This window comes from Thermobia domestica, chromosome 14 (assembly GCF_964235325.1).
Source record: "Thermobia domestica chromosome 14, izTheDome1.hap1.1, whole genome shotgun sequence".
Lineage (NCBI taxonomy): Eukaryota > Metazoa > Arthropoda > Insecta > Zygentoma > Lepismatidae > Thermobia > Thermobia domestica.
In genome coordinates, this window is record NC_137467.1 from 167601541 (window position 1) to 167622347 (window position 20807).

At 36.0% G+C, this 20807-nt stretch overlaps 1 protein-coding gene across 1 annotated transcript in view; it reads left to right on the forward strand.

The window, feature by feature from the left end:
- The window catches only part of LOC145670741 (longitudinals lacking protein-like), a gene marked incomplete at its 3' end in the record, with an annotated part of 35166 nt that extends 15507 nt beyond the window's left edge, over positions 1-19659 (forward strand). The window contains 5 exon segments of the mRNA XM_081739512.1: positions 3379-3492; positions 7919-8026; positions 13550-13738; positions 17485-17592; positions 19585-19659. Of these exon segments, the coding sequence (XP_081595638.1) occupies positions 3379-3492; positions 7919-8026; positions 13550-13738; positions 17485-17592; positions 19585-19659 (594 nt within the window).
- Positions 19660-20807: the final 1148 nt, after the last annotated feature.

A 20807-nucleotide genomic window follows, 5' to 3' on the forward strand; every position in this document is an offset into this window, starting at 1 on the left:
TTAATAACGGTTGGTAGCTCACAGTAGGATTTAAAAACGGATGGTAGCTCACAGTAGGATTTAAAAACGGTTGGTAGCTCACAGTAGGATTTAAAAACGGTTGGTAGCTCATAGTAGGATTTAAAAACGGTTGGTAATTCACAGTAGGATTCAAAAACGGTTGGTAATTGACAGTAGGATTTATAAACGGTTGGTAGCTCACAGTAAGATTTAAAAAGGGTTGGTAGCTCACAGTAGGATTTAAAAACGGTTGGTAGCTCACAGTAGGATTTAAAAACGGTTGGTAATTCACAGTAGGATTTAATAACGGTTGGTAGCTCACAGTAGGATTTAAAAACGTTTGGTAATTCACAGTAGGATTTAATAACGGTTGGTAGCTCACAGTAGGATTTAAAAACGGTTGGTAGCTCACAGTAGGATTTAAAAACGGTTGGTAGCTCACAGTAGGATTTAAAAACGTTTGGTAATTCACAGTAAGATTTAATAACGGTTGGTAGCTCACAGTAGGATTTAAAAACGGATGGTAGCTCACAGCAGGATTTAAAAACGGTTTGTAGCTCACAGTAGGATTTAAAAATTGTTGGTAGCTCACAGTAGGATTTAAAAACGGATGATAGCTCACAGTAGGAATAAAAAACGGTACGGTATCTCAGAAGCTTCAGAAGTTTAGCGACTGCTGCTATAGATCAAAAACAGTAATAGCAGTAACAGTAATAGATCAATTAAGCATCCAAAGAATACGTTTCATCTCCATACCTAACTCTCTACTAAGACCGGAACAGTAGAAATCAATCATTTTCAGTTTTTACATTAACCACTATAGAGCAAAAACGATAATTGATATCGAGAAGAGTTTTCTGCAGTTGATTAATCTCCATCTTTAACTCTTTTGTAAACCCGGAAGTGGCAGAAATCTACCATTTCAGGTTTGAACGAATATCGTTATACAGTAAAGACAGTAATAAATAGAGAGAACCGCTTTTCTACCACCAATTAAACGTTCTAAGAATATATTCCAGCTGCACTCTAATCTTTCCACTGAAAGCGGATGTGGTAGAAATCAGGGTGTATTAATTTAAATCAGTTTGATTTGGATCACGATTTTAATCAAGATTTAAATCACTTGATTTTTTTAAATAAAAATCGTTGATTTAATTCAAATTCCGAAATAAATTAATTTAAAGTGAAAATAAGTAAAATTCCGTTTCTGTTCTGTTATTTCGATTATAGAAGATAATAATCAAATACAATGAGACTCAAATGGATGTAAGCACAGTATGAAAACGAGTATCATGCAGAGGAATGATTAGGGAAAATCCCGTTTTAAGCGGATAACGGGTGAATCCTACTTTCTTCTCTTCGTAACATCGGGTTTTTAAATCGTTAACTATTCCAACGGAGAAATCACCATGGACATTTAAGACGAAAACTCTTTTGTGTCCACGTCTATTTGTTTGTTTTGAGGTAATAGGGGGCGTATTTAGAGGAGCCTGATCCCCTCTCCGAAAAAAAAAAAATAAAAAAATAAATTTTAAAACATAGAAGTTCCTCGGGATCGTAATACGGCAAATGCGTCTTTAATGCGTTAAAATATCGAATAATACTTTTGATAAAGTGGATACTTTCAAATATCGAAGATCAATATTAACAGACGAAAACGATATTCACGAAGAAATTAAACGTCGACTAAAAGTAGGGAATTCGTGTTATTATTCAGTTCACAATCTTTTGTCGTCGCGAATTCTGTCGAGGAATTCCAAGCTTAAAATATATAAAACGATAATCATGCTTGTTGTTCTCTATGGTTGCGAAACATGGTCGCTTACTATGAGAGAAGAACATAGACTGAAAGTATTTGAGAACAAGATCCTGAGACGAATATTCGGACCCAAGAGGGCCGGGAATGGGGAATAGCGGAAACTTCATAACGAGGAACTACATAATTTATACGGTTTACCCAACATTGTTAGAGTCATCAAGCCTAGGAGAGACAGGTGGGCAGGTCATGTAGCTAGGATGGAAGAAAGTAAGAACGCTTTCAAAGTCTTAACTGGAAGACCAATCGGAAAACGACCATTAGGAAGACTTAGGCGCAGATGGGAGGACAATATTAAGATGGATCTCGCAGAGATAGGAATACAAAGTAGAAACTGGATCCAGTTAGCTAAGGATAGAAGTCAGTGGAGAGCTTTTGTGAACGCGGAATTGAACCTCAGTGGTAGAGCGTTCATCTTTGGTGCACGGAGTCCTTGGTTCGCGCCAAGTAAGCTTTGTGGTAGACAAACACCGTGTGTGGGGGTTTCTCGAGATTCTCCCGTTTCCTCTCACTTTCTTCATTCCACCATTTCATTCATTTCCCATCATTACCGTCTTCTTTAAGCCTAGCCGGCATAGTTATGGGACATAAAACTTAACAGATTTCATTTCATTTTCCAGTCAACCAATTTCACCCAGTTGTGTACACCTCGTAACCTTATAGTGCAAATACTGATTTTGAAGGCGGAGAGATTGGAGTGATTAAATCCCTGACTTCTGATCCATATCATCAACTTTTATCAGATTAATGATTGAAAGTAGAACAGAAAGAAATATCGTAGAAAAAAATCCTTGTGGAAACAACATGTGTATATGAAACAAGGAATGGAAACCATTTTTGGGGGGATTTCCAATATTAATCGTCCCTATTATATTTATCGAGCGTTATGCTGTTAATTTGTGAAGCATGTTTGATTGAACTTTAATTTTTAATTTTGTTAATTATTATGTTGTTAGTTGAAATACTTGATTTTCGAATCAAATGTGGACAAATGAAATCTTTCAATGTAATGTCCCACGTTTATGCCCGTTAGGCTAAGGGAAACAATGATTAAAGCAAGTAAATGATGATGGAAGAATTGGTGGAATGAGAAAGTAGGAAGAAACGGGATTACCCCGAGAAAACCCACGAACACAATGTTGTCCACCACAAAATGAATTGGCCAGGTATCGAACCAGGGACCCCACGCACAGGCAAGCGTTCTACGACTTAGCCACCGTCCACTTTCTTGGGTTACACATGTGTGAGATTATACCAAATCCTGGAAGAATTAAAATATATACTTCAGGAAGACCAAAGAATCAGAATCAGTCCCCACCTTGGATCAAATTTGAGTTTTGCATTCCGTTCAGCAGCGAGATGATATGAGACGTGGACCTACAGCTTAACATGGGGTCCGAGCCACGTGAGCTTTCGCCGGGAATCTAACCCAAGTCTTTCGTGCCAAAGATGCGCTATCCACTTAGCCACCAGGGAACTCCTGAAATACGTGAGATAACCTTGTCTTCTTTTCCTTTGTTTTATATTATACTTCTGTTAATATTTTACATATTTTATTTCAGGTATTTTTGGAGCAATTAACCAGCGAATGTTTGGTGGACGTAACTTTATCATGCCAAGGAAGGTTTTTGAAAGCTCACAAAATGATCTTATCTGCATGCAGCCCTTACTTTCAGGTGAGGTATTTTCTTATTTATCTATTTTCCATTTGTGCGTATCGTTTTCGAAAAGGAGGAAAAGTGTAAGTTAATTCTGTATTATAGTTAATGGAAAAGTGAACAGTTAGAAAGTGTGGCTCTGGGGTTAATTTCCTGTTCCATCCTTTAGTGTTGGTTAATCATCGTGAGACAATTGAGGAATACTTGAATTACGGCTAATGAAATGTAGCAAAAATATTGGTTCTGATCACACATCATCCAGCAGAAGATAGCGGACTATATGTGACTTATGGTATTATCTCTGTTAAACAATATATAAGGGTACAACCAGTAACATGTAAATGATTAGACATGTAAACCTGTGAACTCAGCCAGTTTTGTTTCTAAACGTAGTTATATGTATAGTAATGCATGAGCGACCAAGTGGCTGACGCATATATTTTCTGTGCATGTAGTTGTGGGTTCGTTTCGCGTTAGGGGGTACTTGCCACGGACACACAAAAACCGAAGTAGTAGTTTGGATCCGACTTTAAAAAGAAAAAGTAGGTGGTCACGTCTCATGTAACCTCTATGCCGAAAGGATCGTTAAACTTTTATTTATATACAGTGTGTCTGGTTGAAAATATACCAATAAGAAATGAAATATCAATAAATTATGATATGTTCGTTCGTTTAATTTTTTCACGAAGAGAAAACTAGGTTTTTCACAGCACCGAAAAATACTTTTCTCGTCACAGTTGATCTGCACGTGTGCTCCTTTGGTTGCTCAACAAACATTAAAGCGGTTTTCAATCATCATTCAGACATTGCGTAAAAATGTAATTGAATTATCACGCATGGACACACAGCTATAATTCTTTACTGTAGATCATCTAATCTTGTTCTGGTGTTCGGTACAATCAGTCCTCTTGAGCATATTCTCTTTCAATCGAAAATTGTTTTTGATTTTTTTTTCCCTTTCATTCCTGTACTCATAAACAGGCGCTCGTAAACAATATTTACGAATAATTTTCTCGAAATTTGACCATCTGTATTTCCGAAATGATACAAGCTAGAGAAGAAAATTTTACTTAAGAACTAACTTGTTGGTTCTAATAGCTGTATCAAAGTTTGAAAATCTGTGTTGGTGGGTGTCATTTCCCTTTTTAAAAATTTATTATTATTATTATTATTATTATTATTATTATTATTATTATTATTATTATTATTATTATTATTATTATTATTATTATTATTATTATTATTGTTTGACATGGAATGACCCTTCAAAAAGTACAGGAGACAATCTAGTCAGTCACCTCCCACGTTTCGTCAGGTACTGATTATACAGAGACTGGGTGAATCCCTGACCCGTCCTAGGAAGCATTTCTTTTAATAATAATTTGTTCTTTTTAAAAGACCAGTACATAATTTAAAGGTATTCCACGCACTACAATTACACAGATATTATACCACAGTTATCAGTAACTGGTAAGGTCAACTGAAAACAAATATATTTAAACTAAACTTACGGCCATATTCCTAACAATCCAGTGGTTTTAAATTTTAGTATATTAATGTTTTGTAAAGCTTACTGTAAAATAAAATCATATATTTAAAAAGGAGATTACAGCACTGAGCGATATGTAAGCAACAAATACAGCTAATTTTGAGTTTCAAGTGGTAGTGTTCATATTTTATTTTAAATAAAATAGTTATTCGTACTATTGAAGATAAAAATAAGGATATTAACAAGATTTAAAACCTAATTGTTCCTTTAGCATATAGAAATAAAGAAGTACACCTATATATATATAATAACCTACTCGCATCGTGCCTTCAATTCGGGATGTTTTTGCTTTGTGATGCGAGAAAGTCGCTTCTACTCATTATCTGAAATGAATAGCTTTTGATTCGAATTCTTATATTAGTTTACGAGAGAGTGATTGAATAACTAACACTCCAATACATTAGATGAATTCGTGTATTCAAATTAGTCAAGAACGTGTAATGTGTAACGTGTAAGGAATGAATATGACATAACACTCTCAGATCGCAGTATCCAAAACTTCTGAGTATTTAGCCATAGGCAACAATATAGCTGAGGAACACATACCTGTAGCTGATCTTAGGCTGGAACTCTGACAATGAGCTGGACCACCTTCTGGAATCGAAACTGGAACTTCCAACGTATAGTTTACAGCTGATGTTCGTGGAACTTAATAATAACCATTGGAATGCCTCTCGAGTACGTAGAGTGCTCGGCTCGTTCACGGCTTGCCGACTACAAGCTAACTACTTGCGACGATCTCCGACTTCTAATCTCAACTTCTGATCTCCGACTTCTGATCTCAAACTTCTGATCTTAACTTCTAAGGACCGACTTCTGATCGACATTCAACAAAAGATTTGGTTTTTATCATGGTGCTCAAGACGATGGAATTTGTCATCTCATGTCTGGATCGACGTCCGTTACCTCAGCTATTGAAAAACTCTCATTTCTCCATTGTCATACCATGACCGAAATTCTCAGACAATTATTTCTGCAAATGTGCATATTATGTCATATCCTAAATTGTGTCGTTTGTTGACAAGCTGATTTTACAAAATATCTTTCTTAATTTTAAGCTTACTTATATATATATATATATATATATATATATATATATATATATATATATATATATATATATATATATATACTATAAGCTTACTTAATAACTCTTGAACCACTCGACTGATCTCGATCAAATTTTCAACATAAATGAGGTTCGAGCCTGGGATGGTTTTCATAATTTCATTTTGATGGTGCAACTTGGCGAGGTGGAAGGGGGAAGATATATAAAAATAATTGAAAATGACCGATGTTAGTGTCGAATCCATAGTTTTCAAAGTCGCTGAGATGAACAGCGACAATTCCGATGGCGTTTTAATCCAAATTCAGCCCCGCAACTTGGGGAGAGCTAAGGGGATATATATATATATATATATATATATATATATATATATATATATATATATATATATATATATATATATATATATATATATATATATAAATGACCGATATTAGTGTTGAATACATAGTTTTCGGGGCTGCTGAAATGAACAGTGACATTCCGATGCCGTTTAAATCCAAATTCAGCCCCATTAATACGACTAAGGATGGATAATGGCATATAAAAATAATTGAAAATGAGCGATATTACATAGGTAGCGTCGAATTCATAGTTTTTCGGGTCCCTAAGTTGATTGGTGACAGTTTTGGTGCCCTTTATGGACAAAATGAAAGGCATTCTCTCCGTGCAAGTACCGAGCATTCTGTTAGTAAAAGATAAAATCGTGATCTTGTCCTATTGAACAAGAGAAGTCCTTAAACTGTCCGAAACATTCAGATATGAATTCAAGACACTGGATTATTAGGAACTTGAAGGCAAAAGTTAGTTCATTTTAAACAAATGTTACCTTACGTTCTTTAAGTAACTATATCAAAAAGTAACAGTGCCACGTGTATACTACGGGTGCTCCTTCACCTTGCTACGTGAAGAATTCTGGTTGTGTATGACGTGATCTTTTCTCAATTAATATTGAAATCGGACGTGGTAGGAGGTTCTTTTTATCATTTCCGGTTTTAGTAGAGTAGAATAGAGTGGAAATGGAATATATTCTGAGACATTTAATTGAGTGCAGTAAACTACTACTCGTTGTCTATTACTGTTTTTACTCTAAATTGATCAACGTTAAAACCGGAAATGGTTGATTTCTACCACTTCCGGTGGATGTATGACTTCCATCAGTCAGCTTGATTCCTAACTTTTTTTTATCCTCAGCATCTTGGCTAAAATTGATGGTGATCCATCAATTAGTTCTTGAGATATTTTTATCCCAGCCTGACGTACACAGACATGGTTTTGTCTCCAGGACGGACCTACACAGACATGGTTTTGTCTCGATGGACGGACGGACCTGGCAGACATGATTTTATCTCCTGGACGGACAGATACAGACATGGTTTTGTCTCCTGATCGAGTGGACACAAACATGGTTTTGTCTCGACGGATGGACAGACCTGGTCTTCCCGGACGGACACAGAAATGGTATTGTCTCCTGGATGGACAGACACAGACATGGTTTTGTCGCAATGGACGGACAGACAGACATTTGATCTTCTGAACGGACAGACTCAAAGATTGTTTTGTTTGCTGGATGAACAGACACTGACATGGTTTTGTCTCGACGGACGAACAGACACAGACTTGATTTCATCTCCTGAACGACAGACAGAGATTGTTTTGTCTCATGGATGGACAGACAGACATGGTTTTGTCTCCTGAACGGGCGAACACATAGATAAACAGGTTAAATATATAATGGTGTTTTGTTTCATAAACCAAAATTTCGAAATTATTTAGTTTTGATTTATTTATTAACCAAACTTCTTAATTATTTATGACCTTTATTGCAGGATATATTTAGCCAACATCAGATGCCTCATCCGATAATCATTATGAACGGAATGAAGTTCGTGGATCTTAAATATGTTGTGGAGTTCATGTACAGAGGCGAGATTAAGGTAAGTTTTCTTGCGTACACACACAGGTTATGAATTTTGGCTGGGAATATCGAAAATCCACTTATACTTCAAATACTACGTTCCCTTAATGTGATGAAAAATTCACGCTGGAGGTATATTATATATATTCCAACTAAATAAGAAGTATAATACGATTTCTAATATTATTTTACTGCATCGTAATAGAAAGTTGTCGCTGGTAGCTCAGTCGACAAAACATCTGGCCATGCCATTGTATCAGTCACTTTTTAAAAGCATTTACAAGTAGTATGTACGTTATTGTTAAGATTGTGTGTGACCTGTTTGAAGATATCAAACAATAGATACAACCTAATACTTAAAAGAGAGAGAGAAAAAAAATAATCGAAAACTACGTATGAGAATTCACCCGCAAACAGTAGTGCTATTCAGCCGATTCGCTAGAACCTGTTGTTGAAATATTTCGTGTTCGCACAGCCGTTTGCTATACACAGGCATAACAGTAAATTTTACCTACTTATACCTAGGAACAGTAAATTTTAGTTTAACTATTTCTGTTTGTAGAACTTCTTATGGTACAGCTACAAGGTTAAACATATGATCTCTCAGAATAAGGTATAAACGTTGGTTTCTTAATCTCAAACGCTCAGATATTAAGAATGAGAACTGGGTTCACGTGAGTGTAGTGGTGAGGGTTATTCATATTTAAAACACATACATACCATACTATTGCTGGATTAAGAACTTCCCAATACTTTTTGACAACCATCTTTCGTGGATAATTCGTTTCCAAGATATTTGCAGTGCTACCTTCTTTCGTCACACTGCCTTGTATTAGGATGTTGTGTAGGTTGCTACTTGTCACTTGTGGTATCCACTAAAATGTTGCTTTTGTCTACCTTGTATGGCTTGTTTCCTAAGAGAGTTATATCTATCCATCTCTCTCTCTCTCTATATATATATATATATATATATAGGGTGTTTCAAAACAACACCGACAACGCTTGGGGAGTGATTCTTGACACCAAGATAAGACAAAAAGTATGGACCAACCTGGGTGCACAAATGCTTCCTTTCGGAGTTATAGGCTGCCGAAAACATAAAAAAATTAACTTTAAAGGTCCAAAGCTCCAAAACTATGGGACCTACCGTAGGATCAAGACTTTATTTAGAAATTAGTATGTGCCTTATACACATATCCATATTTCAGAATCATGCGGTACTTCTACAACAATTTTTATAGAGGTAGTTGGTGAGTACTTCAAATTGTATGCCCGTAGCCAAACTCCCTCTATAAAAATTCTTACGTGAGTACCTTGTCGGTGTTGTTTTTAAATACCTTATATATATATATATATATATATATATATATATATATATATATATATATATATATATATATATAGAGAGAGAGAGAGAGAGAGAGAGAGAGAGAGAGATGGTTATTAAAAAAATTACAGTAACACCACTGTCCTCAAACATCTTTTGTTGAGCTTCTTGTTGTCATTCGAGTCGTATATATATCTTATTGTTTTCCACGATATTTTAGTTAAACGAAATTTAAAATTTAGGAGTTAACCATAATTTTGAACTATATCCCATTAACCATACTGTTGTCTTGTTAGTGAAGTGAGATTAAATTTTTAAGTTTACCGTCTCATTGTTATGCCTTTTAGCCCAAAGGAGACAGATGATTAATGAAAACGAATAATAGTGAAATTATTATTATTATTATTATTATTATTATTATTATTATTATTATTATTATTATTATTATTATTATTATTATTATTATTATTATATTTTTTTTGTGCTCCCCCGCCTATAATCAAACCCGAGACCACGTGCCCCAAAGATACATATGCTAGCCCAGTGGTTCTCAACTATTTTTGACTGACGACACACATTACTGTTCGTCGGTGAGACTGCGACTCATTTACTTGATTTCTTATTAATAAATAACATAAATTATAGTAGTGTAAGACTACAAATTTCTATGAAGTAATGGGGGGCGCGGTGGCTCAGTGGTAGAGCGTTCACCTCTGGTGCTTGGGGTCCCGGGTTCGATCCCAGCCCCCGCCAAGTGAACTTTGTGGTGGACAAACACGGTGCTCGTGGGTTTTCTCAGAGTTCTCTCGTTTCCTCCCACTTTCTTCATTCCACCATTTCACTCATCTCTCATTATCACCGTCTCCTTTAGCCTAATCGGCATAACCGTGGGACGTAAAACTCAAAGATTTCATTTCATTTCTATGAAGTAATGAGTCTATGTATTACTAAACATTGTTGCTGTCACTGGAGGCGCTGACTGGTACAGTCTATCTCAAAATTGCTTTTAACTAATTAGTAAGTGTGTAGTGACCTTTAAATTTTAAAATCTTGCGACACACCTTGTGAGACTGCGTGACGTAGTCGCTAAAGCTCTCGTCTTCGTTGTCCCGGGTTCGATTCCCGGTGGGGACACTCGGTCGAAAAAGTGTATAAAGGTTTTTCAGGCCAGTCATCCTGAATGAGGTTTTGCTGGGTTTCCCTCATTCACACCAGGTAAATGCCGGGGTGGTACCCGACATGTCGGCCCCAGGCCGCTTCCTTCCTTCCCTTTCCCAGGATAGTGTGCTCGCCAAGGGACGTCATTCCTCATACGTGACGGGCTAAATGGCCATAGACGCCAAAAGTGCAGAAATCTAAATCCTAAATCCTAACCAATGTGTCGCGACATACCTGTTGAGAATCAATGCGCTAGACAGTAGACCAACAGGGAGGGCTTTTGTCTTGCGAGAGAGTTTCACCTTAACAGGTGGCTTGATTATTATAAAGCACCAATTTTTAAGTCTAATTTCTCGAGAACTAAGCCCATTAGTATTTGCTCATATTATTTCTTTCAGTTCAGTGAGATGTATCAATTGGAGTTCTTTCTCGTTAAGCGACAATAATACTATAGAATTTATTCCAATATTGTTCCGCAAGTACTGGCGTAAGGTACAAATATAGTAATTAAAACTTGTGTAGAAGTACCAGTTTTTTAAGTATTTCTCATTAAAATTCAAAAGCCCTACATTGAACATGATCAAGGTTTCATTAATACGAGGCTTGTCTGGAAAGTAGGTACCGTTTCGGAAAAAAAAAAAAAAAATACTAAAACAGGTTTGTTCAAGCCAAATTTATTTTTACATGAAAGATAACCTAATTTCCTTTTCCTTTTATTCTTGACAATGATGCGGTAGATTAGTCACTCATAATGATTCATGAAAGTATTTCTGTGCAATGAAATTATAATTATTACAGTTTACAATAATTATAGGTTGCCAGATGTTTCAAAGACAGAGAAAAAAAGGAAGATTTTACGATTTTTAGTGCCAAACTAGCAAGACATGTGAAATTGAAAATTACATGTAACAAGTACATGTGTGGCTTCACATGCACAACCTGTCTACTAAATTTCGTGACTGGTGGCATAAAAAAGAAAAAATAACCGTCCGTTTATTATTCCACACACATTCTTCTTTCGATACAAGTAGTGACATGAGTATAGAACTGTATGATTCCCTTCTGGAAGGCTTGTTCTGTGAACCAGTTCACTTTACTGGTAACTGTCTGCTGGATATCAGAAGTTGAGTCGAACCTCTGGCCCCTCAGTTTAGATTTGGGGAACGGGAATAAGTCTACTGGGGATAGATTGGAAGAATAAGACAGCTGATGCAGGCAACTTGTTTCTGTTCTGTTGGCCAAAAACTGCTCAACAAAAATAGCCTTGTGACGAGGCGTATTGCTCGTCAGTTAGTATGCATGGCACATATCGAGCAAGTTTTATTTTCCGAAGATTCTGTTACACAATTTTACTTGTATATTCTCCGATAGTCAGGTCCTCAGCTATAATCCTTAGTGCCTGGCAGCGATTTTCAAGCAATTTCTGTCTCAATAAATACCATTTGTTCCGCAATTCGAACAGTTATCGCCCGCTCATTCCTAGGGGCGTCCATAACATTCTCGCAGCCATAACGGAACCAAGCAGGCTCTTTCCGTTTCATTTTCTTTCAAATGTATACTCATGTCCAATATGATTGTCGCATATCTATAACTGTCTTCTTGTAAGGATATAATTTGATAATGATTTTGCAGGGTACTTTTAATACTGACATTATGTGTATAATCGGGAAATGTATATTTGTAGTAAATTTCATAGGAAAAGAATTATAAATACAAAAATTAGAATGAGTAAAACAAAATGTTGTTAAATAGACAAGAAAATTTTATTTTCGTTTTATTTTTCTTATTTACTGTTCTTTTGACATGAAATTTGCCACATACATGTGTTTGCCGATTATACACAAACTAACATTGTAAGAAATACCGGGCGAATCCGTTATCAAATTATATTCCAACAACAACAACATTTATAGACATGCGACAATAATTTTGGACATGAGTGTACATCCTATGTTAGCCAAAGATGTTTAAATATTTTCCAAAACCTGCTGAATATTTCAGCTAGTAAGGAATTCTCCCTGCTGGTTTAATGGTTAGCGAGTGTATCGTGGGAAAGTACAAAAATTCAATTTGACAGTTATCTAGTTTTATTAATCACCCATCTTCTTTAGCGTAAAGGACATAAGCATGAAACGTTAAACTTTAAAAATCATTCGATTTTTTCAGCTACTAAGATAATGTCCATTAAGCGGACTTTTTTTTTTTAAGTTTTTCAACAAGCTTAAATGTTCGTTCTTCGCATGGGGATAATAGATTTATGGAAAGTTTTTAAACCCTTTTCCACCTTTAGGGTACGCATGGGGGACGAATCTGGACTTAAACAGCATCGCGATTGCCAATATTCATCTCAGCGACCCGAAACCCGTTGATTGGACACTAATATCAATTATTTTCGATTATTTTTACATGCTAACCCCTTCCCACTCCCCATCTCTCACTTCTCATGCTGATGAAGGATGACTTTGGACCTAAGCGACATCAGGAGGATCACCATTTATCTCACTTAGCAACCTCAAAAATTATAAGTTGGACACTAATACCTGTCGTTTTCGATTTTTTTAAATATCACCTCCCTCACTACGTCTAGCCCCCTTACCGAAAATGTGCTAAAAGCCAAAGGTAGACCAGGATGCATTAATGTTCCAAAAAGTCATGAAAATCGGTGCAGCGGTCTAGGAATAGTTAACGAACAAACATCGTTACGTTTATTTTATTTACGTTCACCTCTGGTGCTTGGGGTCCCTGGTTCGATCCCAGCTCGCGCCATTCATGTCCTGACAGAATTTCTTCGAGAGTAATGCTTTCTGGATTTTCTGGAAAGAAGTATAAGGTTGTTCTATAATCTTAATAGTTGTTTTTGGAAATAACGCAGTAATTTTTCAAACTTCTTTGACAGTTCCAGCACATATTTTAAGCGCCATGAACCAAAAATACATAAATAAATGTTGTTGGTTAAAAATATAAACACTCATATACTTAAAAATTAACAGCGAATATGAAACTGTCATAATAGCTGTGTAAGTTACTAGATCTCATGTTAATATATTGCATTTGCAGGTGCAAGAAACAGAACTCGATGGTTTGCTAGCAACCGCAGAAGCTCTTCAGGTGAAAGGATTATCGAATGTAAGGAATAAATACGAAAAGGGTGAAATTCAAGGCGTTGACCAACAGCAGGAGAAGGAAAATCACTCTGGACCACCGAGCCCTAAAAAGAAGAGGAAAAAGGCATCCAGTTCACCACCTGTAAGTATTGTTTTCTATTTGTTTATCATCTTTATAAAATATCCATATTTACAGTGAAATTATTATATCCTGGGAACAATATAATCTTATATGTTTGTCCCTATACATCTGCATCGTGGCTTCGCATACCTTTAAGTAATTGCAGGGAAGATAACATAGACTGTATTTTTTTTTTTCGTATTTTAACAGAAGAGAAGGGAATTCAAAATTTGTGCCAGAAATAGAGTATCTCAGGATATACTCTGTTTTTGGAGTAAATAGAAGTGTATCAAATTAGAAAAATGAAAGTCAGTATAAAAACTGCACATTAATAGTAATTGGACACTGGTTCCAGTGGTTTCGAAAATTTCGCTTCTAAAGGAAGAAGGCAGGGAATTTCAACATTTTCTTTCTCTGTTTGATTATCAGGTGAAAACGGCTGCACCGTTTCAATTGAATCTTTGAACTTAGTTAAGCGTAGTAAGTACTTGGGTCAAGCTGAATTTTTATCATTTCACTTTGATGGGAATACACATCCTAAGTGAGGTGAAAGCAGTTCAAATACACCTTTTAAATATTTTCCATAAACCGTCTTTACCCGAGCAACCTCATAAGCTAGTATATACAGTTGTGTTTAAAAAATCTTGGCCACCCACCTTACTTTAGACGGCCATATTCTAATACTGCCGCAAGAAGGTACATTTGCACACTCCGTTCGTTTATGTAGTTTCTAACAGTTCAGGTGCGTTGTTCTTCTACAATCGGGAAATTCCCGGTTGCAGCCAGCTGCTTTTTAAATTGTTTACTATGAATCACTGAAAATCCACATAGTCGTGTATGATAAGTATAACAGACACAATGCATATAATTCGGGCAGTCAATTAACTGAATTTGTTGACACCTGGGTTTTCATGGTGGTTTCTCATAATGTTTCCAATTCAGGTTCTTGAAAAGTATTAGTAAATTATTAAATATTAGTATATGATTAGTAAAGAAATGGTTTAATTCGAATATCAGTTATTTGTAACATTGATATCTGGAGACAGCATGGGTTTTGTTCACCTGGTGCAATGTAGAAATAATAAAGCTTTGTTGTCTTAGTTTCTCACGAGTTACTTTGTCTTTAATGCAAGTGTTCAGTTTAGAAGTAGTTTTTTATTTAAAGCAAAAAAAAGTGTATATATTTCCACGTTTCTTTGCTTTTTATGTCAAAAGAATACATCAGAAAATGAGTATTGAGACTTGAGTGGAACTGTACAATCTGAGACAAAATAACTTATGAAAATGTCTCAAGAAGTTGTAACATAATCAAACCAAAAAAAATTTCATAAAGTGTGAGTCGCTCTAACGTTTTCCCTCTTTGCATATGTTTTATATTGAAGCATGAATTTTATGCATAGACTGAGCCTATAACCATGTTTTAGTGGGTAGTGTAGCAGTAGAAGGCATGAAACACTTGCTGCTCTGAATCTCAATTATGCAAGGTAGAAGCATTTTTTCTAACAATAAATATTCATCCAATAGTTTCCATAAGCGTGAGTTCATATTTCAGTTCCGGAGACAATGTTTTGCCTTCTTTAAATTTTAAAAACCCTGAACCTTTTCATTTCCTCTTCGCACTTGTCATCTGTCCATCCTTCTGTGTATATTGTCTTTTCGAGTCCATTAATGATATCAAGGTCTTTATCCATAGACATGGATAAATGCTCTACTTTTGACTCCATTAAATAACATCATCGAGTTCTTTGTCCAGGGACTTCTCTACTTGCTCTATTTTCAAGTCTATTAATAACATCATATTCTTTGTCCAGAGGCTTGACTAGCTACTTTCTCTTTAAGTCCATTTCATGAAGTTCTTGGTCCATAGACGTGCTCTTTCTTTCTTGTCATGTGTAATCTATAGAGGCATGAGTTTTTCGCAATGCGCGATAAAATGAAATGCGTCAAAATTAAGTAATTTTCAATTTCTTGATGTTTTATGATATTCTATGTGTATTTTAATAGGTTTCCGTTGCGCGATAAAACGCGAAATTGACAGTTTTGCAACGCGAAATAACGCGAAATTTTAAAAATACGTTTTAATTCATTTAAAAACACGGAACGGTAGAACGTGGCATGAACGGTGCATTTTGGGTGGTTCGGACACGGCTCTAGAGAATTTGTTGCGCGTTAGCTACGACCATCGCAGCTGAATAGGGAGTTCCGAAGTGATTATTGTTTGAAGTTTGTTGTAAATGCAGTTACATGTATGTGGCTTCCAACAAGCAGTGCCAATTGTGAGGGTTTTTCCAAGTATATGGACTGGTGATAAATGACAAATGTACAACAATGAAGGAGGAAAATGTAGAAACATGTAACATGCTTATGTTTAATGCTTAATCGTAACTTGTTCCTATGAGCAAAATTTTACTACTCATAGTAAGTTTAGTTACTGATTTTCCTTCAGTTTGATTTAAAAAATATAATTTTCTATAAGTGAAATTTACAATGTCAAGTGAAATACTTAATGTATTTTGTTTTTAGGTAATTTCTGGTTTATTTCTGTAGTGATCTATGAATAAAAGGAACAGTTGTGAAAATGTAACGGAATTTCTTTTCCGCAAGAACTACTAAATGCGAAACTTTATTTGGAAAATGCGAGAAAACGCGAAATTTTCAATGTTTTAGTGTGAAAAATTCGTGCACCTAGCAATCTCATTTATTGCACTGGGTTACCTCCATTAGGAAATGTCTATTAGTAAAACTCAGTAGATATTTAAGTCTACAGAAATACAGTGGTTCTTTAGACACCATTGGATGGGAATATTAAATTGATAACAGTATATATAAGATTTTCATTCTATTTCCTTTATCTGTTTTAATTTTTTTGAGTTAAATTTCCCTGGTGTGATTTTTGTTACTTTATTTATTTATTTCGAATGCACGATGGCTCAGTGATAGAAAGCTTACCTCTGGTACAACGGGCTCCATCTTCGATCCCAGGCCATGTGAGTTTGTGGTATACAGCATAATGCCGGTGGGTTTTCCCGGGGTCCTTTCGTTTTTTCCCAGATTCTTATTCCAACAGTTCCTTGCATAATCATTTACTTTAGTTAACCGTCTCTTTTAGCTTTCAAGGCATAAACCTGAAACGTAAAGCTGATAGATTTCATTTTCATTTTTATTTATTGCTAGCAGTACACCCGTTCTTCGCACGGCAAGAATACGTTTCATTTTGGACATAAAGAGGTGAGTTTGGATTTAAACGGCATCAGAAGTGTCACTGTTCCTCTCAGCGACCCCGGAAACTAGGGATTCAGCACTGATATCGGTCATTTTCGATCATTTTTATATATTTCCCCCTCCGCCTTTCCCAAGTTGCAAAACTGAATCTGAATTTGGATTTAAACGACATTGGAAATATCACTGTTCATCTCAGCGACCCCGAAAACTATGGATTCAGCATTAATATCGGTCATTTTCCATCAGTTTTAAATGTCCCCCCTCTCCTAACTGAAATGATTAAAAAAGTAAATTCCAGGCCCGAACCTCATCTGCGTGACAAATTGATCGAGTTCGGTCTTGTGGCTCAAGCGGTGCGAAGTCACAAACATAGTGACTTATTTATATATTTAATAAAGAGCTGAAAACTCGAGAAGCATAATTTTCTACAGGGATTAACTGAAACAAAGCAATTTTTAATATTTGCATAACAGTTTTTGTTCGTACATATTGTCAGTAATACTTATTTTTTCGTGTTAAAGCATTATTTTTCTTTCGTTTTGTAGGTAAGTGAGAATATGGTGCCTAAGTCTCCCACCGTGCCTACACCTACTCCACCAGTTCAAAATCTGTCAACCAATCAAGTGGACGACGATGATGAATTACCCGCCACAGTAAGTAAATACAACTAATAGTTGTAAATACCGTGTTGCTTCCTCGTAGTAATACTTTCAGATCATGGTGTTTCACCTCTTCTAGTTGAAGGGATTCTATTATTATTTAATTATCATCATACAGTATAAGCTATATAAATTTGACAATTTTTCACGAAGTTTAATATTTTAACTCCAGGACGGGTTAATCTTCAATGCACCATGTTCCACTTGTTTACATGTTGCTCCAGCTTAACGTAACTTTTTCTGTATAATTATTTAAACATTATATAATCTCCTTTTGTTTTTACCCACTTCCAATGAAGAAAAAATAGACTTCTCTTGTTTGAATGGAAATGAATTTTTTGTTAGGTAAAGAGAACTTTATTTTGCCAGTTCATGTTGATTGATAAGACAGGGCTTACAATAACCTTGAAAGTCAGAAAAATTAAAATGAGCCAAGGAGATGCTTGGAAATATGTCGATAATTAGGGAAATCTGCTATACAGGGTTTGTTCGTAAAGTAATGAAACTGACTACCGCGCAGCGCTCCAGTCGGCAGGAGTGCTGTCCCCGGCGGGAGATTTGTGGTGCGGGGTCTAAGCTAAGAAACGCACCGGCAGCAGCTGCGTCCGAGTTCTGATGCAGTGAGGATTACGCGTGGCGCAAAAGCTGTTTTTGAGTTTTTGTCACGGCAGAGAACGTGAGAAATAGAGCGTTTGCTAGAGCAGCGCTACGCGATTAAATATTGCATTCACCTGGGCATAACCGCTTCTGACACGCTTGCCTTGGTCAAGGAGGCCTACCAAAATGATGCCCAGGTTTTCCGGTGGCTCAGTGGGTTTAAAAACGGACGGGAGTCAGTTGAAGACATGGAGCGATCTGGATGCCCTTCAGTGAGTGGTTTGGACAAAAATGTGGCTAAAGTGAGAAATTTCCTGGATTCCGACTCGTACATATGACACTAAAAATTGTGCCCACGGACAACACAGCGCTGTTGTACAGGTCAAAATAAAACAAAAATCTAAAGCACAAAGGGTGAGAAACTGACTGACTGGACCGGAACTCGAACCTGGACCTCCAGCATACCGTGCCGATGCGTTAAGCACTACACCACCCAGTCCACTTCCCAGAACAGCCACTCACTCTGAAGGTCGGTGCTCTTGCGTATTAGTAATTTAGCTCTTTTTTCAGAATTAAAATATATATGGCTTTGTTGTGCGTGCACCACTTAAAAAATATCTTCGTGCGACCAGTAGCAAGCGTTTCACGGATTAACCATCATTATCTTTTCTGCACAAAACTGGCAGAGAGTGAACAAGAACACAAATTATATGTATCTTAAACTTAGATACTAAATACTGCAAACTTCCATACTTGCACGATAAAATAGAAATATGCGCATCAAAAATTGGGGAAAGTATTTTGACTTTACTGTTGGTGTTATTCCGGAGTGACCATATTATCAGACACCATTTGTCAGGTTCTGAATCAAAGTATACAGTAACAGCATCTATAATTGCAGTCTAGTTTTTATGTAACTAGCGAGTCGCGGTGGCTCAGTGGTAGAGCGTTCACCTCTGGTTCTTGGGGTCCCGGGTTCGATCTCAGCCTCCGCCAAGTGAACTTTGTGGTGGACAAACACCGTGTGCATGGGTTTCCTCGGGGTTCTCCCGTTTCTTCACACTTTCTTCATTCAACTATTTTCATTCATTACTCATCATCACCGTCTCCTTTAGACTAACCTGCCTAACCGTGGGACGTCAAACTCAAAGATTTCATTTTATGTAACTATCTTCTGAACAAATTTTGTTTGAGATTCTATGTTTACTAATAGATAACTTTACCTCTGTATTTTCTATATTACATATTTTGAAGAATTAATTTAATATCATGAGACTTCTTAATATTATATAATAAACATCCAGCTTCTAAGATTTTTCTGTACATTTAAAGTATAACTTGTGGCGAATATTGATTTCAGTGGTGTTGATAACAGATTTTTCTTTTCAGATTAAAGTTGAACCTCCCGATATACGAGACATCGACGAGGAAGATTCTCAATCCGGATGGGAGTCACCGCGGTTGGTCATTGATTTGGTAAGGAACATTTTGTTGTGCATTAAATTTCAAATTTTTCAGTAAAACAATCTTCTCATTTCAAACTTCTTAGGAAGAATTTCTTATTAGACAAATGCCCCACAGCAGAACATGCCGCGATCTGCGATGTGATCGCAGAAAATTTACCGCGCCTGTGCAGAAAATTGCCAGAAGAAAAAAAAAAAATATATATATATATATAGCCAACAGAAAAGTGTAAAAACATACCTGCTATGTGTAGATGTCTTAAATGCACGGACGACTCGCATAAGTATAGTTTGAACTGCTTTTTACATAGCGTAAAGCGTATTTTTAAGAATCACAAGTGTTTCTTCTGCAGAAATCTTGCAGAAATTTTTGACTTACAAACGCTCATCGCAGAAAGACAAAGAAAGTTCTTCCATCGGGGACAAATGGTTGGTTTCCTATTGTCGTTTTCGGGTTCGTACATGTGGGAGCAAATGCGCCTTTTTCCTCCTGTGTTTTTAATATAGAATGTCGAATTACGTATACCACCTACCCAAAGCGCGCACACAAAAGGAAAACAATACATAGAAATAAACAGAAAATTAAACCAATATGCCTCAGAATAAATGTCTGACTAGTATCGTTAGAAGTGAGTTCACACTGTTGAACCGTGAAACTAGCATGGAGCGTAGAACTACTTAAATGACATGCTCACGGTATAGTATAACCTAAATAAATATTACATACCCTGAGTATAATTTTTATTCATGTTCTTATCATTTCGATGCCCCATCATAATTGAAATCTTATGAAGATGTTATCCTTGAGCGCCTAAATCGAATGGATGACTTCACTTAATGCTTTACACCATTATTGAACAAAATAAACTCAAAAGCTGTACGCAATTTAATAAACTCGAAATAGAATCCACTGATGACTCTTGCAAAAATAACTTTCTTACACATACAACTAAATAATAATAATAATAATAATAATAATAATAATAATAATAATAATAATAATAATAATAATAATAATAATAATACCAGTAGTAGTAGTAGTAGTAGTAGTAATAGTAGTAGCAGTAGTAGAAGAAGAAGAAGAAGAAGAATGATGATAATAGGGCATCGAAATGAGAAGGATATGAATAAAAATTATACAGAAGGGAT